Source organism: Aulonocara stuartgranti, assembly GCF_965226115.1.
Source record: "Aulonocara stuartgranti genome assembly, chromosome: 2".
Taxonomy (NCBI): domain Eukaryota; kingdom Metazoa; phylum Chordata; class Actinopteri; order Cichliformes; family Cichlidae; genus Aulonocara; species Aulonocara stuartgranti.
This window is the reverse complement of record NC_138940.1, coordinates 21,434,711-21,459,979: the sequence shown is the minus strand read 5'-3', so window position 1 is coordinate 21,459,979 and position 25,269 is coordinate 21,434,711. Positions and strand designations below refer to the sequence as shown.

General features: G+C 40.9%; 1 protein-coding gene across 4 annotated transcripts; it reads right to left on the bottom strand.

The window, feature by feature from the left end:
• Window positions 1-1,150: 1,150 nt before the first annotated feature.
• fmr1 (fragile X messenger ribonucleoprotein 1) lies at window positions 1,151-21,735 on the bottom strand. Of its 4 annotated transcripts, none has more exons than XM_082501842.1 (15): window positions 21,555-21,735; window positions 18,171-18,223; window positions 17,988-18,081; window positions 17,578-17,649; window positions 16,854-17,002; window positions 15,535-15,628; window positions 15,247-15,363; window positions 14,907-15,077; window positions 14,676-14,754; window positions 14,433-14,560; window positions 14,226-14,312; window positions 13,658-13,889; window positions 12,225-12,461; window positions 11,593-11,672; window positions 1,151-8,899 (listed from the first exon to the last, which is right to left on the bottom strand). In XM_082501842.1, exons 1-15 carry the CDS (start codon window positions 21,666-21,668, stop codon window positions 8,705-8,707), a joined length of 1,902 nt encoding a protein of 633 aa, XP_082357968.1. In that variant the 5' UTR covers window positions 21,669-21,735; the 3' UTR covers window positions 1,151-8,704. The 4 variants fall into 4 exon arrangements, with proteins under 4 accessions (XP_082357968.1, XP_082357969.1, XP_082357970.1 ...); XM_082501843.1 differs by having other exon boundaries at window positions 12,225-12,425; window positions 21,555-21,732; XM_082501844.1 differs by lacking the exon at window positions 21,555-21,735 and adding an exon at window positions 21,122-21,543.
• Window positions 21,736-25,269: the final 3,534 nt, after the last annotated feature.

Here is a 25,269-nt window from a genome sequence, read left to right as displayed (position 1 = left end):
GATTTTCATGAGAAAGCTTCAGAGGACTATGGTGAGTGCTGATTGTAAGTATTTAGTCGTTTAGGACACTTATTCTAATTTCCACTTGAATTGTGTCTAAATGATTTTCGAGAGTTTGTCGTTGTCCAATTTTAGAGCCAGCAGCAGAGTAGAGCGGTTTGGCCTTGACTCTTGATTCACTTTCGTAACAGCCTCTTTTCATTCAGGCTGCATTTAAGTGGTCATTTCACCGAAGGCCTCAAAATGCTGATGATGTCTATACTCAACCTAATGCAATTTATGTTTAATATAGTACCAATTCACAACAACAGTCACCAACAGCTAAAGGTGCATTACGTTTTAAGGTAACGGCCCCACACTATTAGAGAGAAAACCCCAATAATCAGATGATCCCTATGGGCAGCACTTGACCACAGTGGGAAGGAAGGACGCACTTCTAACAGGAAGAAGCCTGTTGGAGAAGTAGGCTGAGTAGGGGACAGAGAATGCTTTGAAGCATTCAGGTATGTTTTAACACCACAATCTTCCAGGAGTGAATGTCCCAGCAAATCTGTCCAAAGATCAGACCACAAAAGTCCAAAGACATGTGTTTGTCAAGAGCCTGCCGATGGTCAAGGTGAGCAGCAATGGCTCTCCAGTTCAGGAAGTTCTGTTAAAAATTAATTTTCCCATTGATAAAGCTAAATTATCATCGTTATGGGATTCAGAATAAATTGAATCTGCTGTGCTATAGTTTCACGTTGGATCTCCACATACAACCGGTGAACACACACAGGTTCATGGCCCAACTTCTGTGTTGTTTTGAAATTAATGTGTGTATGGGGCAGTGAAAACAGGAGGGTATTTCTGACTGCTGTTGTTGCTTTTAAATTTTTTTTTAAATGCTACAGTTGAATGGGATTGTGTGTCCTTTTACATTGCATCCACAATTTTTTCCCACCTACCACCTACACTAGAGAAATGGTAGTAAGGCTTAGGTTTGCACGGTGGTGGAAGGATGATGATTTGGGCTTGTTTTGGAGGACACCTTGCAATAATGGAGTAAAGACTAACTCCTCTGCAAAACAAGGGACCAACAATCAAATGATCTTGGTTCTGTTATCAAACTGCCCGCATGCTAAGGTAAAATAAAAAAAACAGCCAGCACTAATTGAGGAAGATCGACCTTTATTTATTGAAACTGCTTGCATACAAAATATATTGCACTATAACCAGACATGTCAACCCAAACATCTTAAATGCTAGTAGTAGTATGTACAAAAGAAAAGAAAAATGCCCAAAAAGTGCACACAAGGTTTTACAGCGGGTTTTTTTTCTCTACCCTGGTTGAAGTATCTACAGATTCTCTGTGTGTCTTCACTTCCTGGCATAATATAGTTGAACAGCCAACAATGTGCCTAGATAGTATTTGCTTATGTATATACATTCTGCAAATAAATGTCTGCTGACATGTGCTGTGGAATAGCAACCAACAACAATGACAATTTTAGGTCTCATCTCTTTAGATGGTTCCCCGTAAACCATGCTGCAACCCCAACGTGACGGGTCCATACTTTGGTCACGTCATTGCCTTTGTACGTTAAACTGTTGCTGTAAGAGTAAGAATCCACACCAAATGCACATCAAATCATCCAGATCCCCTCTCTATCAAGAAAAAAAACAAGGTACCACCAGACAATCTGCCAGAAAACATCCTCAACACAGCAACGTTTCACAAGAAAAACTGTCCAATACTTGTATTGTTGTATTTATGTCAACTGACAGTAAACTTTCAATCATGCCGTTTCTTTGTTGTCCTGTAAGGCAGAAACCTCCAGTGAAAGTTATTTCTGCACTCAGTTATTAACAGTCTATTTGCAATGACAATGCTAAAAAGATTGAAAATGTCACAAGCAGACAAACCTCCATCCCAAACCCACTAGGCTCACATTTTGAAACTTCATGTGGGTTAACAGCTTTTTAGGGAGGCATTTTAAACCCCACCACTGAAATTTAAACTGGGGTGTCAAACAATGTACAGCGCATCTTTACAACCTATACGGTTCTTTTGATTAATCTCTAGGAATCAGTGCCACTGAGGTGGACACAGTGAAGAGTTTCTAGTCTTAAACGTTCTTTAGGGACTTCACATATCACGCAAATCTGTTTCTAGGGAAACATTTCTGATGCCTCATCCCTTGTGACCACATGTGCAGTGTTTCCCATGGCTAGATACCACGTATCAGGATACTCACAGTGAGTTGTTTCCAATGCAAGTCACTCAAAAACCACAGAACTGAATAACAAGGCCACAACCAGTAAGTTGTGGAAACTTGAACGTAAAGGCTTCCTTAGTACCATTTTTCCAATGACCCAAACTGGTCAGCATGCAACTGTCCTTTACTGCTTTTTTTTTTTTTTTAAATGTACATTTTCCACAGTATATAAGCCTTGGTTTCAAACTATAGTTTGTTAGTAATGCCCCTAAAAAGGCAACCAAAGCATGAAAAAAAAAAAAACTTCAGCTCTCCCAAATGTAGTTTTCGGTCTGGAAATTAAAAACTTCTACTCTGAACTTTGTGTTAGGAGGCACAATAAAATACACCAACAAGCAGGTTGTAGCTCACACAAAAATGCAAAGAATTTCATTGTCACTGGTGCGACGGTGTGAAAGTAGGACATTTGTAGACTCAATACAATTTTTTTTTTTTGTCATTTCAAAGAGAATCAGCTCTTGCAAGAAAAGTCTTACCTGTAAATTTATGAAAACATTACAGTATTTTAAAAGAAAAAGAGGTTAAGGGAATCCTAACAAAACTCTCATTAGTCATTTGGGTCTCTGTACATAAAAAGATGACAAGTCCAGGGTATAAGACACATTTACTGGCTTTAAATTAAAGGGAAAATCCACATTAAACATGAGTTACTTCAGTTACAGAAGGAGGCAAGCTTTTACCAAAGCTGGTACATGCTTGTAGGTAGACCAATGCATCCTTTATGGGAGAAAAATAAACAAAGAGGTGATTAGCTTAGCATGGCATTATGCTATGGGGTAAACAGCTAAGCAGACTTATGGTCACCCAATAACAAGCTGTACCTAATAAGTTAAATGAATGCTTTTTAATTACCAAGCTTAATTCACCACATTTTAACATTTCAGTGCATCTTCAGCAACCCTAAAGGCGCCTTTAAACTTTGGATAGAACCTGTGCTTAGCTAGGCTAACCACCTCTTAGCTGCATCTGTTAGCACATAGACATGAGCCTAATGTTGATGGTCTCATCATATTTGAGGACTAACTGTTGATATTGGTCAAGTTCTAGCTAGTTTAACCTCAACCCTTTAAAAAACTGGTGGCTCTTTGGAACACCCAAATAAAAGAAATCAATGGATTAACGCTGAAAATGTACGTATGGCTAAGACAAAACTCAGCCCTAACCTTACATGGTCCGTTGGTGGACTAGTGCAGTGGTCCCCAACCTTTTTTGCGCCACGGACCGGTTTGTGCCCGACAATACTTTCACGGACCGGCCTTTAAGGTGTCGCGGATAAATACAACAAAATAAAACTAGTACCGATACCAATAAAAATAAGATTTATTCATAACACAAGTGAAAAGACCCAGGAAAACCGAATTAACGAAAAAAAAAACGATAACAAAATAACGCTAAAAACCGATAAAAAACCCTGAAAACCATACATTTCACACCAGAGTCTCACTCTCCCGGCCCGGTACCAAATGACTCACGGACCGGTACCGGTCCGTGGCCTGGGGACCGCTGGACTAGTGGATAGTGGTAGCTAGTGGTAAACATGGCCAATCATTACCAAAGACCTGAGTTGAAAAATGTCACTGGACATTTTTTAAATTAAATTATGCCCAACCAGACAGGTATACTAAATAATATATTTTGGATGGAGTATCACTATGAACTTTGGTGCATTATTTGGATGGACTTAATTGCTGTTTCAGAAAATTAGTGGACGCATTATAAAAGTAACACAGTGCCACTGAATCAACTAAACACTGTACAGACTAGTCAAAATCAGTCTTAGCAAACCTTCTGTATGTGATTTCAACCATTCATTGTGGATTTTCCCCGTCTGGCAAAAACAAAAGAAAAAACAAAAAACTCTCTTTCAGTAAAGTTGTGCAAAATTATGGACATCTCATTATTAATGAAAGCTGAATGTGACTCAATCCTGCTTGGAGAACACTATTTTTTCCACACGTTAAGTTTATTATCAAGAGTTCTAGCAAACTAAAAAGAAAACAAAGAATATATCAGGATAAGTGCACATTTGAAACATCTTTTCTTAGACAAATAATGACATCATTATATACAGTATGCCATCCTCCCTTCTTTTTCTAACCGTTTTCTTTAAATACAGAAACTCCATAATATTGAAGCTCTACTGACAATAAATGGGTTACTTTCACTCGAGCAATCTGTCGATGCACTGCTGAGAACGCTTACAGAGGAAAAAAAAATGCAACATGGCTGCAGTAAAAGCAAAGGTCCTAACAGATTAATGATAAGTAAAGCCGACAGCCATAATACTTTTTTGTAAAAGGAAAAAATGAAATTCAAAGAAAGCCTGTTTCACGATTGGTTACTTCCTGTGACATTTCCTAAAAAAGGTGAAAGTGGTATCACTGTCTATTCACATACGATGTTATTCATCGCTGGCTTTGCTAGCCGAACTCAGGTCAAGAAGAACTGAGACAAAGCAACACTGATCCAAAAAAAAGAAAACAAACTTAAACTTATCTTTTGAATGTGTCCAAATCTACTGAATGTCTTTAAGATCCAAAATAAATAAATGCATGCACCGCAAGACTGAAAAAGTACACCGATGTCTGTTAAAGAGAAGACCTGGCTCAACCTCTGAAATCTCTTCAGCTGCTTTCTCGGTTCGGTGAGAGCAGCAGTGACGCTGCACTGGGTCGTCTTTACTGAAAACCCTTTAAAAGGTGTGAGTACAGAGAACATGCCTCTCTTTGGCATGAAAGTAGCCGCTCAGAGTTGATCTCTGCATGTTCCCACAGAAGTAACCGAATCCATTTCAGAAACAAGTCGAACCAGGTCCCGAGCTACAGGCTTACGTTTGTCAACTGCACAAGGTTACAACACCTTCAGTGTGTCCAGACCAGGTGGTTAAACAAGGCAGTTTCCTGAAGTGCCAAAAATCACCCATCTCATAAACGGCCCTTAGACTTTTAGAGGAAGCTTGAGATGCTCAGCATTGTCAGTGACGACCAAAGAGGATTTGCGCTACAGGAGCTGCCGTCTTTATTCATCTGGTCCGTTAGTAACATCTCATCATCCCTGATTTACAAGTCTACGCTGTGATGCTAGCCACAATTAAAGGCACATGTTACACAAAATATAGTTAAGGTTTCCCTGAGCATTCACAGCATTCACATGGATTTGCTCGCCATGACTTTTAACCTCTGGTCATCCCCCAGGTTATTGGTGACAAATGTAGGGTTAGGAACAGGATTCAAAATGTAACCGAGAACGGGTTACCAGTGAGCTGGTGATTACCAAGAGGAGAGAGCTCTTGTTTCTGACAGTCTGGAATTTAATTGAACATACTGTAAATTTATTTTCTGCAGTGCTTATTGATGGTGCTCTTAATAAAAGCAGTCTGTTGGGCAATACCATTACTGCTTTTCTCACCAATAAATCCAGGTCAGTACACCTTAATTCACAGTAAAGTTTCAATCGAAACAAGGCAAAAATGAGTTTAACAAAATCAGAAAAAGAAAGCCTAAATGAATGTGACTGGTTTGCTGGTCCTCCGACCGGCATTCGGAGGTGCTGGTCACCAGGTTTGGTTAGCTTTGGCTAACTGTTTAGAGCCCCTGCTAATCTAAATACGCAATGGCTCAAACGTCATTGTTTAGTAGAGATTGGCACCAATTTTCTTACTGAAATTTTCTCAGACCTTGGACAATTTGATTGCCAATACTTGTGGAACAATTTTTTAAAGGAACAAAAAAAGATTAGGGTATCGTGATCACCCATGATGACGTGGTTTCTTTTAACGCTGTGTGATCTAACTTTATATCCAGTGGATTCTTCCTGGGAAAGTCCTATGCTACTGTAACAACCAGTGGAATAATGTAACCTGGATAACCCACAGCGAACCTGCTACTCCAGATTCAGTGCTAGAAACTAGTGGCGAGATGTTCCAGTGAAATGTGCCTACAAATGCACAGAGAAACCTTAAGAACAGCTTTTTGTTGCTTGTCTTTTACACTGACCGTCACTTTATTCGAACTAATGAGTATTATTTTCATCATAATCACCCACAGGTCCACAGGTACTCTCTACACTAGCCTGTATACAGCACAGCAGTCGCTTTGACTTTAGGACAACTTGACGATGTCAATGACCAACAGCCTCGCTGCAGCCTACATTTGACTCTCGCTATTTAGATGTTTACGGTGAACCTAAGGATCCTTCTATTCAACATATTTACGAAGTCAGTGATCAACTGGGGTGTCAACCGAACAGCAGGTTGGAACACCTCAAGAGCTTGAAGCGATGTCCTGCTTAGTCTTGCTCCTTTGTTGTCTGAAAGCCTGCACTGGTAACACAAAGTTACTGAGCTGTTTGAAGACGAACCGTCTGCTGCTCCGGTTGTTTACGTCAGCGCCTCGAAGAGCTCTGACTCAAAGCAGAAAAGTATCGAGCAAGGTCAGAAAACTGGTCTCACCCTAGAATAAAATACCTCAGCAGGCTACACCGCTGTGCCTCCTCAAAACAATGGAAACCAATGTAAACAGGGTCACACAACCACTCACTCTACAAAACATCCATCTGCAGTATGTTTTAAATGAGGGGTGTAGCGCTGGGTTTGAACAGGCAGGATGAAAAGTTCTAATCTGTTCAGGCCAAATTCAGAGAAATGGAGGAGCATAAATCAAAGGCACAGAGATAAAGACTTTTCACACACTTCAGTGGGTGTGGATGGAAAAGGCTCTGTGATGGACCTCTGCCTCTCAAAGTCAGCTGGGATCAGCCCTAGTCCCCAAGACCCTGAATCAGAAAATCGATGGATCGAAAAATCGATGGATGGAAAATCAATGGATGGAGCATGACTGCTATCACACTGCTCTACTGTTCAAAAACAAGAAGAAAAAAAAACTAAAAGAAAACATATGTGAACTGAACGGGTCAGGAATAAGATCACCAAAAAGAATAAAACTTAGGCCAAATTTTTATTTTGTCAAGGAAAAACTCAACAGTCTGTCATGTCCTCTACAGTTACACTTCAAATAAGTTTGTCATGGCAAAGTTAAATACAAAGAGTTTCATAAATTAAGAAAAACAAAGTGGTGCGACAGGAGTTAGCTGCTCTAAACGCATCCTGCTTGTCTGAAAGCAAAAGAAATGACTTTAACGGGCATCAAGCCAGGTTTACGTGGACCTAACCAAAATACGCCTAGCTTCAGTCTGCACCCTTCACTGAAGAGGATGAAGAGTCTGGTATAGGATGGTGATTCCTGCTGACAGCTCTTTACAGATGAGATGAATGAGTTCAGGGAGCGTAGTCCCTCACTGTGGACTAACACCACTGCACACATGTGGAGTGTTTATGGTAGACTAATTGTAAACACGCAGGAATAATGCATTTCTGGTCATTGTACAGGAGTGTAACCTTCCTTTGGAAAGGAGAACAGTTCATAACAATATGTACCCTGACACAAACTCATGGGAGTCGCTGTGTTTAAGCAGTTTATGTGCATCAGTGTGCCTCAGATTTATGTCTCTCCATTTGTACATTTCGATAAGTTTTACTGAATCTGAATATCAAGGCAACGGGAAACAAAACACAGGTGACTTCAGAGCTCATGCCTCCCCGTTTGCATTTCATTCTGAAACATGGATGCTTTTAAATGTTGAAAAAAAAAGAAAAAGAAGAAAGAAACAATAACTACGTTAGAAAGAAAGAGAGAAAGAAAGAAAGTCCATAAAGTGCCCTCTACAAACATCATCTTCCAGTCTGAATCCCCATAGGATTGCATGTCATTTAGGTGACACCGAAACGTTTCTGCCCCTTATTGAAAAGATGTGTTTAAATTGATAGTTAACCTCAAAAGTCTCTGTGGAATAATAGAGCTGATTTCCCACAGAGACTCGCTTCTCTGGACAAAACAGTTCCATTATAAAGGATGTGTTGGAGATTTCACAAAACCAAAAATAAAATTTAGACCTGCTGAAAAAACTGAAGCCACCTCCTAAAAGTGTGCTTTTCAGGGAGCGAGGGCACATATTCCATCCTGCTTTCTCCAGTGGCTGCAAATCTTTGATTCCCAACGGCCAATGATTTCTTTTGCCTCATTTTTTTCTCTCACATTAGCAAGTCCAAATGGAGCATCAGTAAACAAACTATGTTGGTTTAGTGGGGCACGAGTATGTTTGGTGTTAATGGTTGTTTGTGAGATGAGCTTTAGTCTAATTCCTCCTCTTCTTTCATCCAGAGAATGCGCAGGAGATACAACACCAGTCAAGAACAGACCAGACCAGCAGATACAAGATCACCTCCAGCCTAAGACTTCACTACTGTAAACACTTCCATGCTGATGGAAATATGTGTATTCTTGTGTTAGACAGAGACAGAAAAGAAAAAGCAGAGACTGAGACTCTACGATGTTCTGTGATGAGTTGCCTGTGTGTGTGTGTCTAAGTGAGAAGGTCCTCCAGTGGGGTATCTACGACACTCCGTTCACCAGCGCGGGAGCGTCCTGTTTCTCCTTCTTCATCCCTCTGTCTCTAGTAGGTCTCTGATGATGATGGCGGGGCTGTCCCTCGCCGCTGCCACTGAGACTGCCCTGGGACGAGGACGGACCGCCTCGGCCACCTGAGGAGTGCTGCACGCTACGCTCGTTGTTCCCGTCCACACGAATCTGCGGGTAGAAAAATAAAGAAATCCATAAGAGTCTGGCCCCACACTACACAGCTAACTTTCCCTTTACCCTCGGTGCAGCCTGCTGCGTGCTTTTCATATGGCACCAAATAGCAACAGCAGTCACCTCAAGGTGCTTTATATTGTAACAGTATTATGAGAGAGAACCCCAACAATCCTATGAGCAAGCAGTAGAAACAGTGGGAAAGAAAAACTCCCTTTTAACAGGAAAAACCCATCAGCAGGACCAGACTTAGGGAGGGGCAGCACCTGCACCTGCCTCAGTCCTCCCTGCACCAGGTTATTTATCCGTTTGGTTTCAGCCTGGTTATTTTAGGTTTTTGTATGGCAATTCTGTTTTTTGTTTTATTTGGTTAATAAACTGTAGAAATGCATCGTTCACAAAAAGGTTATTATAAAATAAAAGTAATAGAAATTATATTTTGCCTGTCCTGTAAAATATTTTGCATCTCAGTAAATCCACTACTAGAAGCAGAGGAGGAGCATTCAGGAGGGTCAGACTAAAGAAAACGAGTTCTTCTCTGAGACAAAGCTGAGAAACGAACAGTGGTTTATACTCTGTTACTGTGTATGAGTCAATGCTAGCTGACCAGCTGTCAACACGAACTGTGTGATAGATAGAGGGCGGCCTTCCACCTGTCTCTGCATACACTGATCATTCACACAGATGTCAGTGCTTATCTGAAGCATTTGGTACAGTCCGTTCACAGCTGTACTGAAAATCTGACTTTAATTAGCAGGAACAATGCTATACGCCACAATTTCAGTACCTCTTTCAGCTGACGTGAAAAACAATGATCACCTTGTTATGATGCACAAATCTGCTAAAAGAGCTTTGGTCCTTGTGTTCATGCAGCTGTTATTTAACATGCACCACCCACCTAAAAACTGCTGCAGAACGGGCAAACCCTTATATAGCAGTAGCACCTGAAGGGCTGTAGTGTCCCAAACAGCACAGTATGGTGATGTCCACCATAGTGCAAAAACACTTGATGTAAACAACACAGCCTTCAAGTGTTTCATATCACAATTCATTATAGAACAAGTTTCCTCCAAAAAAATGACCACAAGTGTCCACTGCCAATGTTCCTTAGATCACCTCAGAGGTCCTGTGGGGCAAAAGGGACCACCAACGGCCACCTTAAAATCCCCAGTTAAGCTAACCCACATGTATTTGGACTTTGGGAAGAAGCTGGTGTTTCCGGAGAGAACCCACACAGACATGAGCAAGACATGCAAACACAGAAAGGCCCCAGGTGGATCAAATCCAGGAGATTCTTGCTGTAAGGCAGTGGTACTAACCATCACCCCACAGTGCTGTGCACCTTTACATATGTCAAACCTGCTGCAATCACGAATCAAGCAGAAAGTTAAGTTAGGACTAAATATAGCCCCATCTTAGAAAGTGTCCTACAGTGATGTTCAGTGAGAACAGGCAGGACTTTGAGTGTGTGACAACACAGAGAGTGTCTTGTTGACAGTTGAGGTTTGGAGTGTTAAACAGAGGGGACATTTGATATGCAGAAAATAGCACTGTTGACTGTGACAGTGGTGTAAGGATATTTGCAGAAGAAATGATTCAAAAATTAGTAGCAGTCTCATAATATTTGCCAGTATGCTGAAGTAGCTGGATTGTTTTTGCAAAGCACTGAGAATTCATTAAATAAGCATGGCTTAAAATAGAAACGTAAATAGTTACAGTCAGCCTCAAATATTATTCAGCTGTATTATCTTATCATCGTAAGTGATCTACATCATCTCACTGTAAACAATCATCACCTCCTTTAAATGTCTTGCTTGAAACAGAATTTCCAAACTTTGTAGCTGCAAAATAAAATTAGTGGTCAAAAACTGCAGTTCCTGTAATGGCCACTTGAGGGTGGCTCTAAAAGGGAGCCATGAAGAGTAGAAGGGTGTTTGCACACCTGCGGCGTGTTGTCAGTTCTAACTCTGTTTGTTTCCCCACATTTTGTGTGGTTTGTTTGTGCAGGTATGAACACAACATGAATCAGCTAACAGGAGTACGTTACAAGTTTGAGCTACAAAACATCCCATAACTATGTACGCTGATCTCGGGAAGGCACTATAGATGCGCAAAGGTCTGTTCAGCAGCTAGCTGTGAAATGAACGTAAACGCTCTGCGTTCTCCAGTAGTCCAGAGCAAAGCACCTTCTTCCTGTATTTACATTTTTTTATGCACCCGCTCCAGACACATCTGACCAATGAGACGACTGAATGGTCACATGGTTTGTAGTGACGCATTTTATTTCACTTTTTTCTGTGTGAAAACAAACCAAACATCTGATTTGAACCGGAGTAAACAAACTATAGGTGTAAAACTATAAAGACAGATGTAGTTTTTTTCCTTTTAATGACCACCAGGGGTGACAGATGTGCCTACAAAAAACCCTGGTCCTACAGATGACTGAAAAATATCCTTGAACACTTTCCTGATGCTTTAATGGATTTAGTCACTCATTTCAGGTCATACTGAATTTAGAATACTTGAATTTTTTCTGCATTTTGGCCATTTTTTTAATGCCAGAAAGAAGGATCAATCAGGGCATGCTCACTGAAAAGCATGTTTACAGAATTTTGAGGAGCGTTTCAAAGATATTAGACTTTAAACAATGACATGAAAATAACTTGGCAGCAGCTGTTTGTGACTGTTACCTGCAGAGTGTCTTCTTGGCCTCTTGTCTTTGAGTCTCTGATGTGACGAGTTCTCGGCTCGTTCCACTGCATGTCTTCACCTAAACCAACATTAAAAACAACAAGTTAGCAATCAAAGTTAGCCACAGTCATGTAAACAATCTTCGCATGGCTCAGTAGACTCAGTCTTAGGTGACCTACCTTTTGCCAGGTAAAAATAGGGTGAAATTTGTGTACATCCTAATTAGATTAAAGTTGGGAGAAATAGTTTCTTTCAATATAAATATGGATCATTTTGAAAAGAAAACTCATAATGAGAATTTATTTGCACAGGAGGTCTGCAGAGATCTCATGATGTGATTTATTTCCGTTCTTTAGGCCATAATTTGATGAAAAGCATCTCAAAATGTTATTTCTTTTGAGTCATTACACACCAACTTTTTTCTCTTTAATCGTTTTCATATTTTCATTTTTTCAAATGAAAATAAATTCCATTCATTATTATCTGATTAATAGAAACATTTAGCAAGCTTTTGCATTGATAATTTTTTAGACAAAGTGTAAATGCTCCAAAAATGGGCTGAGAAAAATCATGGAATGAGATAAGAGTCCTGTGAAAAGATCAAAGACCGCCAATGATAATTAACACTCACCTTTATATCCTCCCCCTCCTCTTCCTCTCCCTCCTCGTCCCCTCAGCCCACCGCCGCCTCCTCTCTTCCTCCCATCTGTCCGTCTGGGCAGGGTCCCACCTCCTGTCATTAGCTCCTCCGTGGGGGCCAGCGACCAATCGCTGAGCTCGTCTCTGTGGTCTGACTCTGTCTCTGAAGCGTTGGATGCCTCAGAGTTGGTGCCTGGGGGACCGAGGACAAAGTCCAACCTCATTTCGGCTGCCTCGGAAAGACAACACAGACTCAACCTTTGATTAATTGCCGTTTCATAATCAGATCATCGCCTGGGGAAACGTTTTTACTGAAATATCAGATGTCCAAACACTTTACTTCAATATGAAATGAAATCACAAGAACATAAATCTATGGCCGAGAATCTGCTCGTTTGCTTTGTCATTGTGCCTTTTACATCTAAACCAAACAATCACAGGAGACTTTCTCCTATACGTACTTCTGTTTAAAAAAAAAAATCTGGTAAAAGGTGAAAAACTGATTACAATTTTTTATTTTAAAAAAGTAGAAGCTCTGACACTTTTATAAAAGTAAGTAGCTCTTTGGAGGATACTGTTACCAGCTGATGGGTGACTTTACCTCCATACCTAAACAGAAGAATTAGTGTAGTCAGCGGCTCAAGTGGGATTTGTCTGGTGAGGAAACCTAAGGTTGGTTGTAGTGGTGCAGCGTAGGGAGAAGAATCACTTAGAAATAAGTAAGAATAGTCTTTGTTCAGAGCTCCAGTACATTTTCTTTGTGTGCAGGCTGCTCAGAGTCGATTTAAACAACTGAATTCATCAAGATATAAGCTGATGCTTGATTTAAATGTCCTGTCTATCAAATGGCAATGAGAAGTCCTCACCTTTAAATATAACCTCTGTTCATCTTCCTCTCCTGTCTTTCTCATCTTTCTCTGAGTGAAGTTAACTGTAATTCTTTTATCTACCTGTGAAATACAGCAGCTGGACCTGTAGCTAGCAACACACTGTGTGACAAACTGCATATAAACAGTTTATGCATTAGCTGATTGAAACGTTGCATCTGAAATCAGCTGCCACTTAAAAAAACATTACTCCTTTTAATGCAGACTATGTTTTATTGTTCCCTCCATTTAGGTTCAGATTGGTTGAATGTTTAAAGGTGCTCAGCAACATAAAGTAATTACTTCCCTCAAATGTGTTAGACCTAAAGTAATGAGCCAGTTTTCCAAATTCAAGGAGCAGAAAGTACAGATATTTATGCTAACATGTAGGGAGTAAAAAGTTGTGATAAAAATAAATACCCAAGTACAGATACCTGAAAATACTAAGTGCAGTAACAACGTAACAAATTTTACATGAAACATCTGCAGCTGACTGACTTGAGAGTACATCAGCTCTTGTAGTTTACCCGCAGTAATATAGATGCAGTAACTATCAAACCTGAGGCAAAAGCAGCTCCTCCTCCTCTCCGCCCTCGTCCACCTCTTCCCCCTCCTCCATAGGGCTTTCCTCCTCCCCCTCCTCGGCCCATCCCGAGCCCCATTCCATTATCGAACACGTAGGTTTTGTCTTTAGGGTTTCGGGGCCCTGTCCCCCCCCCTCCGCCTCCACCGCCTATCTGTCTCAGCTGCTCATCGATCTGTAGACGCTCCAGTCGCAACTGGTCCACCTCCTGTGGACATGAACGAAAACGTCACAGAAGGTCAACAATGAAAAGAAAGAAAGTATACTTTATTGATCCCTGTGGGGAAATTCCTCTCTGCATTTAACCCATTCACTCAGTGAAGCAGTGGGCAGCCATTGGGCACCCGGGGAGCAGCGTGTAGGGACGGTACCTTGCTCAGGGGTACCCCAGGGTAGCCGTTCAGTGGATTCGAACCACCGACTTTCCGGTCATGGGGCCACCACTCTACCTACTGGGGCCACCACTCTACCCCTGCCTGACCACATCCTTTAGCTCCGTTTTGATGTTTGGTTGGTAGAAGATGACATCACTGAGGACACAAACCTTAAGGTAGTTGAGGTGATAGTCTAGTAGTACTGTTGCATTGGAGATGCTTTCCTTGGTTCCCACAAACACAAATGGCACCATTCCCTGTGACAGAGGAGGACCAGGAGAGTTTGAATCCTCTTAGTGATTGAGCTCTAACACTGCTGTATTTACTGTGATGATTTTTAATGCAGCAACACGACGCAACTTTCTCTCCCTACTGACCTCATCAGCAGCTGCTGCCGCTGCCGCTGATGGTTTTTTGTCGTTCTCAGGCTCAATACGAACCCGAACCACACCGGACTTGTCAACCACCTCCTGAATCAGCTTGCCGTTCTTGCCAATCACCTTCCCTGCATGAGAAAAAACATCAGTCTCACTCTGGCTGAACTTGAAACTGGATTAAATCAAGTAAAATAAAGGTACCCGATGATTCATTTCTTTGTCTCGGTTGAGCGACTTTCTCACCTACTAAGTTCCGGGGAACTTTGATGATATCTTCAGAAAACTCCAGGAAACTTCTGGCTATACGGACAGCATCCTGGTCCTTCCATGAAATACAAAACAGGCATACTTACTTTTGTTTGTGTTTTTTTACCCCATGCTGGTCTGTTAAATTTGTACCCACTTAACATTAATGAGGGCAAGCTCTACATATCTATGTCTCAGCTCATTTGTGTACAAGTAAAGCCCTCCTACCTCTCCGTATATGTGGAAGGTGCAGGTCTCTTCGTCCAGGTCTATGTTAGTGACTCCAGGAACTTTACGCGCCTGCTGAATGTTGGCCCCGTGAGTCCCAATGGCGAGACCCATTAAATCGTCCCGAACAGCAAACTGTTCATGAAACCGAGACGCCAGCTGTCTGGAGCTCTGAAGAAATGCACATCAAAAAAATTCATTAATTAACATTTAATAAATTCCACAAAAGAGCAAAGAGGGTGTGTAAGTTTACTGAAAAGAAACCCTTTAAAAACTCTCCATCCCAGGCTGCAAAATGATCCAAACAGTCACATACAGGCTGGAGCTGTGCGTAACCTACCTCCAGCTGTCGGCTGGCCTCTTCGTTCCTCAGCATTAGAGACAGCTTGGTGCGGAGGCTCCTGAAGTGCATGTCGCTCATCATATTGGCCCGCTTTGTTGTGACCTCATTCACCGACTGTAACAATCAAACATTACGCTCATTAATATCATACACGAGTGAGGTTCTGATGTTTTAAGTCACCTATGGATGCACTTCACTTCAAGGTGATGCTATGCAAGGGTCAATAGAGGATATGATTGTGTGAAAATGTAGCACATTAAGAAGAAAAACAACAGTTTGACCAACCAAAATGACCAGCTGCTTTTTCTCTGAGTCGTAGGTGACACTGAACCCTCCCACAGCCTTTTTGAAGTCTTTGTGTGCTGATTCCTTGGAGCACCTGGGAACACAAGAACACGTATACTTTATCATAGTGAAACCAGCAAACAAGTTGCTTAATAAATGAATTTGTCCTCAGTGATAACAGCTTATGGATACATGTACACATACAAACTCTTCTGGGAGTACAGGCTCATATACAAGCTGGAGTAAGTCAAGTTTTGACCGTACAGTTGTGGTCAAGAATGTAACAGTAATCTTAAGCTTTTAATTATTTCTTTGAACGATTAATATTCTAGAATGAAAAGATTGTGCAGCATACAACTTTAATGGCAAATGTGAAATTATTTTGGATTTTCTCTCATGCACACAGGGTCAAAAATATGTATATAGGATTAAATATACAGATGCACCCAGACGAATAGTCGGTTAATTGTCTCAATTCAAGTTGCAACTAAATGTTCGTTTGTCTTATCCATCCCAGAACTAGTTTTGATGTGTTTGGGGTCATTATCCTGTAGGAACACCCAACTATGTCTTTTGAAGTTGAAGAATTTCAGGTATTCCAGCTCTGTAAAACCGCCCTACAGCATGATGACACCACCATGTCTGACAGCTGGTACAGGTCTTAGCCCTGAAAGCCTGATCTTTACTTCTCCAAATATACCTTGTCATTATGACCAAATAGCTCAGTCTTTGTCTCTTCTGACAATAAAACTTTAAAACAAAAGTTTAAAGAAGGCATCTGACTTGTCTACCTGCACAGGTGCAAATTTCCATCATGCTTGAAGGCGTCAATTATAGAGTAGGGGCTTCTTTCTTGGTGATGTAAAACTAGTTTCTCTGCTGATGTTCCAGCAGTCTCAATCTCAGGGCACAGCTGAGCCTTGGCTGTTTCTGAACAATGTAACCAAATTCCTCTCATCTGAGGGTGACGGTTGGGGTCTTCTCCTAGACCTCGTCAAAGTGGTAACATTAAATTGATGCTTCTGGAATCTTTAGTTATTTAGAAATGGCTCTGGAATGGACTTCCTAAACTTTACCAACAAATCAACCAATTTAAATGAACTTGACCAATTCTGCCAAGATGAGCAGTCCAGCTATAATTATGCTAGGAGCTTGGTGATGGCTACCAAAAGCTTCTGGTTGAGGCGCACCTTGCTAAGGGACATTTAAGCACAAGTTAGTGGGTAGCGTATGCATGCTTTTGGCCCCATGTGGATTACAGAAAATCCAAATAATTTCAAACTTGTGCACCAGTCTTTATTCATGCAAGTCAAACTCACATTTGCCGTAGATCTTCGGGTACATCCAGTCGGATCTTAATGAAGGTGTTTTTGGTGGCTGGTTTATTCGGGTTGACCGGTCGTAACCTCTCCAGCGTCACTATCTCATTTAATGTGGCTTCACATGCGGCGTACTCTATTACATAAAACTGGAAACAAAGACAGATCAAGTATGAGCGATCCAATAGAAAAACATCACTTTTTTTCAAAAGTTTAAATAAGTCCCATACAGGCTGGAGCTGTGCGTAAATATTATTAAAAATTTATTTTGAAGAAAGTACATCTGATGGTGGTAAGACAACAGGAGGACAAACAGAGGAAGAGCTTACGTGCACAAAAAATCCAGAGGAAAATGGAAATACAAGGATATAAAGAACATCTGGGGCATATAGTCTGAATTCAATCAGTCATTGAGTTAATGTGTTGTTCAGGATTGTAAAACTCAACCACACACTGACATCTGTCACCAGAGAAATGATGTTACACTGAAGTTAAATATCTGCAGTGAGCTTGATAAAAAGGATTTTTATGAGTACATAACATTTCATGAGTGTAAAATGTTGTTAGTAAACATGGCTGTATTTAGTATTAATAAAGGAAGTTGTGATATTAAAGCATTTAGGATGGAGCAAGTGTCTGGGCTGCGTTTTAGGCAAATTTATCAGAGCCATGTTGTTTCAGTGCTGCTTGGTGAGCCTTACAGATGAACTGGAGCATCTCTTACCTCCCCTTTGACCATGCGAACCTTGGCTAGCCACCATCCACATGGCTCTTTGTCATTCGCCCTAGAATACACCTGGCAGACACACACACACAGTTCATTTCAGAAATAATTCCCACCTTTAAACAAAGCTGATAAGAGTAAACTGGCACAGAAACAACTGGACACACTGATACAGGAAATCATTGTGAATAATATTATTAATAAAAATAACAAGTCAGACTAATTTACCAATGATAGAACAGAAAATCTAAGACTATCTAAGGAGCATCACCCTCTTTTTTTAAAATCTTATTTTACACTGAAAATTCAACTCTACTCACTCTGCTCCATGCTATTCCAAACTGCTCCCCAGCTATACCAACTTTGCTTTCCAAACCCACCATGTCTGATGGCAACAATCACTTTCTCACCTCGACCTCATCGCTCTCACTGATCTCCTTGCAGAACCCTGTTGGAGGAGGAAAGCGCACATCCTGGAATGGGATCTGCCGCTCCGGCTGCCAGCTGGGACAGAGGAACAAACACAAAAAGTTCATTTTATTGTTTGGCAAAGAAATGACATATTACACAATGTTATATCTTACTTTACTCACTTGTTTTCAAATGCTACCATGACAGATCCTTCGTGAACATCCTTTACAAAGCCCTGCAAGAGTCACAGAAGTAAATTCAGTTTTGAAATATCTTTGAAATAGTCAGTGTGCAAGTCAAACTGGCATCGACCATGTAAACAGGAACCAGTTCTACTGCTTAAGCCGGACCTTATCCTAATGCTCCTAGCAATGAAACAACCTAAATAATTTCCTTTTCTGGAGTTTGAGCTTTGGGCTCGAGCCAGGTTTGGCTCAGTCTCTCTCGCTCTCTCTCTCGCTGCTTCTACACACAGCTGATGTGTGTGTCATGTGTGTCAAACACTGCAAGTAGGCCATGCGATGCCTAGAAGGAAAAGAGAGCGCTAGAGAGCCATGCCAATGGGTTGCATTAACCTGGCAAGCTAGCAGTCAGTGGTGGATGAAATGAAGCAAGAAGGAGAGATTCTCAAAACTCCCAAGGTTAAAAAAAAAACAAATAAACCAATTTTGACAGGACCTCACTGACCTGTGAGCATGTTTAGGATTGTGACTGACTGAACTGTCTCGCTCAGAAACGAAGTTCAGACTTTAGCAAGAACATTAATCTTGTTAAAACTGGAAAAATACCAAAACACAAAATATGAGGGCAACACAGAGGGTGCATTAGGAGATAATGTAGTTTAGTCTACTGGCAGTAAACTGCAATTGTTGTACTGCTGTTGAGATTACAATAAAAAAGAGGAATGACTTCTATGCTGCATAAGGTGCAATTTAAAAACCGCAAAATTAAGTTTCTCACTCAAGTGATTTATGGCAGAACCATTTTCTACAATTATTTCTTTAGTATTATTCTTACTTGGCAGATGAATGCACTCATTATTTCTCTTGGCTGTTCATTTCAGCCAAGAGCATATTTTAAGTTTTGCTATAATACCAGAGACAAGGGTGTCATTTTTCAGTTCAACTATCACCAAAAACATTATAAAAATTATTTGCCAACTACACATTTAGTTAATCAACATCCTCACAACAACTAACTAAAATGATTATGTTCAAAACTCTTGATTCATTAACCAAAATTTGAATGCTTATTAACATTGAAATCATGCAAGTGATCTGCAGTAAGATGCAACTCCCTGTGTTGGAGTTATGCTGCCATCTAGCAAAGGTAACTGCTCCGTAAATAAGTCTCCTTTAAAGTGGACCTATTACACTATTCCTTTTACTCGATTACAGTCTACTACACTAGCTTTGCATGATTCACAATTGAAAATAATCCACATTTATCTCTTGCTGGTGCAGCTCAATTCATCTTTAAACCATTTTAGCTCTACTCCTATTAGGCCAACTGTCTGCCAGTCAACCCCTGGCAAACAGAAGGTGTGAACAGCAGGTGGGTGGGGTTTCAGTCAGAACTGTGTACCTAAGATGACAATATTAGGGATATTTGCTCTCAGTGACATCATACTGGGCCAAGAGAAGAACAAACTGCCTAAGTTTTAAGCACTATGAATAAGCCTCTGTGAACACACTGGGCATTTTCTGATGAACAGAAAGACATTTGCCAAAGTCACCCTCTTGTTGTGTATCTGCTTATACTTGTAAGCAGTCACACCTACATCATCTTATTAGATTGATCTACATAAGGTAAAATACATTAAATATAATGGTGGTATACATGTAGGTTATGATAGATATACGGCTAATGAAAGTATTCTTAAGAGTTACCTGGTGGGACTGGATTTTTTCAAACCAGACTACTATCTAACAAAAATTAGCCTAACTTTTCTCATAGCTGTTTGACAGTAAAACTTATCATTCAAGCTATGGCACCAGTCAAATGTTCGGACACACCCACCCATTCATATGGTTCTGTACTTGCTAACAATATGATTGCAACTATTAAAAGAAAGGCTTCTGTTTAGTGCCACACCTAGCTAAAAGCCAAAGTACAGCTGACAGTGCCAACTTCAACTTTCCTACATTCAAAGGAAAAGCCTCTTGATTTGGGAAAGCATACAAGTTTTGAGCACAGCATGAAAGTCTATGGTTTACATGGCAACTGCTGAGCTTAATGAGAGTATGTGACCTGAATCAAGATTAATTCCAATTACTATTTACCCTGATTATACAGCATACTCACAGCATTCATGTACCTCGCATTAATGTGGCCACAACAAAACTATTAGCTTTAAAAAGACATCTGTCAGAACTTTACTTGAGATATATGTCATCCTATATTTACACTACAACAAACCTGACAGCTAAAATAAATAAATAATAAATGTATCACTTTATTTAGATTCTTCACCATTCATTGTATTCTTGTGTCCTTGAATTAAACAATATTCAAATGTAAGTAATTATTGCTAATTAGCGTGTTATCCCATTGTACTGCTTATGTTATCTCCCCCACCCCACCCCAGTGATACACGCAGGTCACGGGATCGGATTTATGATCTACTTGTTGCCTGACTGACCCCAAAATCTCTGCAGTCTTGACAAAACAAGAAAACACCTGGCAGCTACGGGCACAATAAAGGTTAGCCAAACCATCGCCCCTGTGTGCTGCTCTGAATTAACTTATTTGACAAAAGCAAAAAACAAAAAACAGCCAACCCATGATTGATTCTGATGTTTGTGAGTCTGCAACCAACCCTTGCACATCACTTTAGGGGTACCATCGTACAGCAGTCACATCAGCGTTACCGATACCGCTAAAACAGCTACCCTGGTTAAGCGTCATTATCACCAATAGTTCACCAATTTATCCACTACCGCTGATGTTAGAGCCCCACCGCAGCGTTAGCTTTGTTTACAGGTTTCAGGTCCCGGTAGACGTTGAGCAGAAGCACCGAGGCCCACATATAACACTGAGCTAGCCCCGTGACACAATTTCATGTTAGTTAGGCTTACTTGGTACATAGTGTGTGAACGGTGGTCACTAAACTCGACAAAAGTCAATAACTTACCTTATAAAAAGCCCCACTTGTCCCTCTTACTTCCACGACTAGTTCCTCCATGACGTAAGTTACTACAGCTCGCTAGCTAGCTAACTACCGATAGCGATGTTAGTAGCTAGCTAGCTAGCTGGCTAGCCTGACGCTAGCCAAGGCAGAGTCGCTAGCTAGCCTAAATACCCTGCCTACTGGATGCAAGAAGAGGCCACGGTAGCTGTGTGTGACCGTAATATTGTTTTCCGTTTTGCACCGTCTATGAATTTTGTTTCTTGCAAATTTGCAAATCCGACTGCATGAAGAAGACGAAACAATTAGCTAGCCAGGTTAGCTTTTAGTAGCTAGTTATGTTAATGTTGTGTGATTAGTGGTGTAGCAGCTACTGCTGTTGTATCTCCCCATGTGACGTCTCCGCTTTCTTCCTCTACTGAAAACTGAGGCTGCTTACTGTCATCCGAGCCTGTTGCTGCTCTCCACGGGTAATAAATAGGAATGCACTTTGATATAACAGGAAATATATCAAAATAAAAATGACCGCTGTGTTTATCCTATGGTGTACCATATTTGAGCTCTAAGAAAAAATGAAAAAATATATTATCCCAACAGCACGGCCCGCCAGTCCCTCCGGGAAAACAGCAAATTTATCCCTCTCCATATTTATCAAGCCACATTTCAACTATTCCACCTTGCTCTTTTTCCTCACTTGGTTTTACAATGTGCATTCACAAACATAATACTGACTATCTTTAACTAACTACTGGAATCTGTTGCAAAGAAGATAAGATAAGAGATAGGATAAGACTTTATTGATCCCACAACGGGGAAATTTTTGCGTCACCTCAGCTCAGGTACAGATATCAGAAGGAAATACAAAAATACAATAAGTACAATCAATGAAAAAAAGTAAGATAATACACCATATACAATGGTAGCATACACAGTATGTGATTATGGATATGGCTGGAAATATGGAAGACATAAACTATATAGCTTGATATAGCTATTGTACCACTACTATTCCTGTTTATAGACATGTACACACACACACGTACACACTAAATATACATATGTATACATATACATACATATATACCTGCACATGTCTATACACATGGAAGGTCCATTATGCATGAAGTGGTGACAGTGGATGTTCACAGTGTCCAGTGACTTATGACATCGTGATTGAGGAGTTATAGAGTCTAACTGCTGTTGGGATGAATGATCTGAGAAAGCGCTCCTTCCTGTAGCGAGGGTGTTTCAGTCTCTGACTAAAGGAGCTGCTCAGCCCACTCACATACTCATGCAGTGGGTGATGTGGGTTGTTCATGATGGATGTCACCTTTACTAACATCCTTCCCTCACCAACCACCTCCACAGACTCCAGGGGACATCCCAGCACGGAACTAGACCTCCGCACCAGTTTGTCAATCCTGCTCCTGTCCCTGTCCATGCATCCACTCCCCCAGCAGGCCACTGCATAGAAAAGGGCAGATGCTACCACAGTGTCATAGAATGTCCTTAACAGAGTCCTGCAGACTCCGAAGGACCTCAGTCTCCTCAGCAGGTGGAGTCGGCTCTGGCCCTTCTTATACAGGACGTCTGTATTTGTAGTCCAGTCCAGTTTATTGTTGAGGTGAACACCCAGGTACTTATAAGAGTCCACTATCTCAATGTCTTTCCCTTGGATGTTCACCGGTGTTGCAGGGGGTGACTTCCTCCTGAAGTCTATGATCATCTCCTTTGTCTTGCCGGCGTTGATTTGGAGTACGTTGGTCCCACACCAGCCAGCAAAGTCACTGATGACCCCCCCTGTATTCCTGATCATTCCCGTCTGATATGCATCCAATGATGGCTGTATCATCTGAGAACTTCTGTATATGGCAATCGTCCGAATTATAACAGAAGTCTGAAGTGTAAAGGCTGAACAGGAAAGGTGAGAGAACCGTGCCCTGTGGTGCCCCCGTGCTGCAGATTACCACCTCGGACACACAGTCATGGAGCCTCACATACTGTGGTCTGTTGGTAAGGTAGTTGATGGTCCATGCAGTCAGCTGTTTGCCTACTCCGGCTCCCTCCAGCTTCCCTCTCAGTAGTGCAGGTTGGATGGTGTTGAAAGCACTGGAGAAGTCAAAAAACATGATCCTCACAGTGCTCCCCGCCGGCTCTAAGTGAGAGAGGGATCGGTGTACCAGGTAGATGACAGCGTCATCCACCCCAATTCCAGAACGTAGGCAAAGAACTTTGGCTCCTCATGTGTTGTTTATTTGATGTTTATTGTACACTGTACTATTTTTATTCTTTATCACACTGTTGTAACAATAATTTCCCCCATGAGGTCAATAAAGTATCTATATATCTATCTAATATAATAAGAAATTAAAATGAGAGATTTCAAAACCTAGGACAGCAACCAAGGCGTTCTCATTAAATGTTCCATTAATATCCAATGAATCTAATCTAATGTAATATACAATATATATTTAGACTCAGACTTACTCATTACTGCTGGTTGTTTCTGAGGACTGTCTCTTGAAAGCTGACATGCCAAACCACATCATCCACTCCAAAATAGTTTTGCCTGGAAACCGAAAACATAACTATAATAACTATGTTATAAAGTCAGGGCACATGCCTTTTTATGCTTAAATACGTTTGTTACATTTAACTGCAAGGCATGGCATGAATAAATGTACAGATTTAGCCTCTTAAATATTTTAATGTTCCTTCAAACAGAGGCCTGCAGATTCAGTATTAAGGATCAGTGAAAACCTCATGTTTTTCCTCTATAAACCTCTCATTCTCTCAACACTCAGCAGCACTCATCTGCTACATCTATTTATGGACATGTGACCTTCTTGAGAATTATACTTTGTAGGCAAAAACAAGGAACTGCAACAGGCCGCATGTTAAGAGAGGGAGAGAAAAAGAAGGGAAAGATGCAGACAGACTACACACAGAGGTAAATGAAGAAGTGCTGACAGTGACATATGAGAGGACCATAGAGTGACTTACAGGGATAATCTATAGCGAGATTAAGACAGAAATAGAATGAGAGTGCAGCAGAAACAGGGTCACACATGAAGGGTGAAATAGGATACAGGACAGAGAGCAAGAGAACGGATAAACAGATGTGAAATTCTGAGTTCTGCGTGTGAGGGAAACACTGAAAACTGAAGACACCATGCTGTTGGCACGGGCACATAAGTTAAAATCTACAAAGTAATAGGACGACAGCTTCCTTGCAAAGGAAACAGACTGGCAGCACTTTGCAATCAGTCGGAGTCAGTTTGGACTGATGAGTGTAAACTGTCTGCGATGCAGCTCAGCTAACGTAGTTGTATTCTGGTTATATCTGTGTGCAAAAGCATGGTTGCCAAGCACTCCTGTCATTTTGCATTTAAATATCTGTTTTGCAGCAACTACCTCACTTTTTGCAGATTAATTTTTGAAATTAGGTCTCAAAAATGAAGGTCTGACTGGACTCTGAATGTAAGTAATTAATGTGAATTAATGCCTAATGTGAATTTTTGCTGAGAGTTCATCAACATATTAGCAAAAATAGACTGATAAGAGACTGACTGTATCTTATTGCCTTTTCATCATGGTCTTGATGCATCAAAGTCACCAAAGGTTGCAGCTGACTGCGAGTGTTTGCATATCTGATCACTGTTTTTAAAGCAACCAATTCAAGGGCAGTGATACGAAAAAGGTTCAGAGTCAAGCGATGCTTCTTCAGCAGTTTTATTGTAAGTTTCTTGGTGAGATTGTAACAATACAGTGTTACATATGAAACATATGAACAGAAGAGGAGAATCACACACAGTCCAAAAAGCAGAGTTAACTGACAGGCAAAAACAAAAGTCACCACAGATTTACAGGATCTAACAAAATTACAATACCATAAAATCAGCCAACATGACTCTTCAGGCTTTTTCAAAAAGAGCGATTCATTATTCTCGGTTTTAGTCTGACGTTTTTGTAGTATTGATTAAATGGGGTGCATTGCATTCGAATCCCTGTCAGCAACATCCATCTGAAGAGTCATCAAACAAGGAACGCTGACTTCTATTAACTTACACTGAGCTCCAGTGGGTGTAAAGAAATTGAATTAGCCCTGTCCAGGGTGTACCTCTCCTCTTGCCCTGTTGCAACTGGGATAGGCT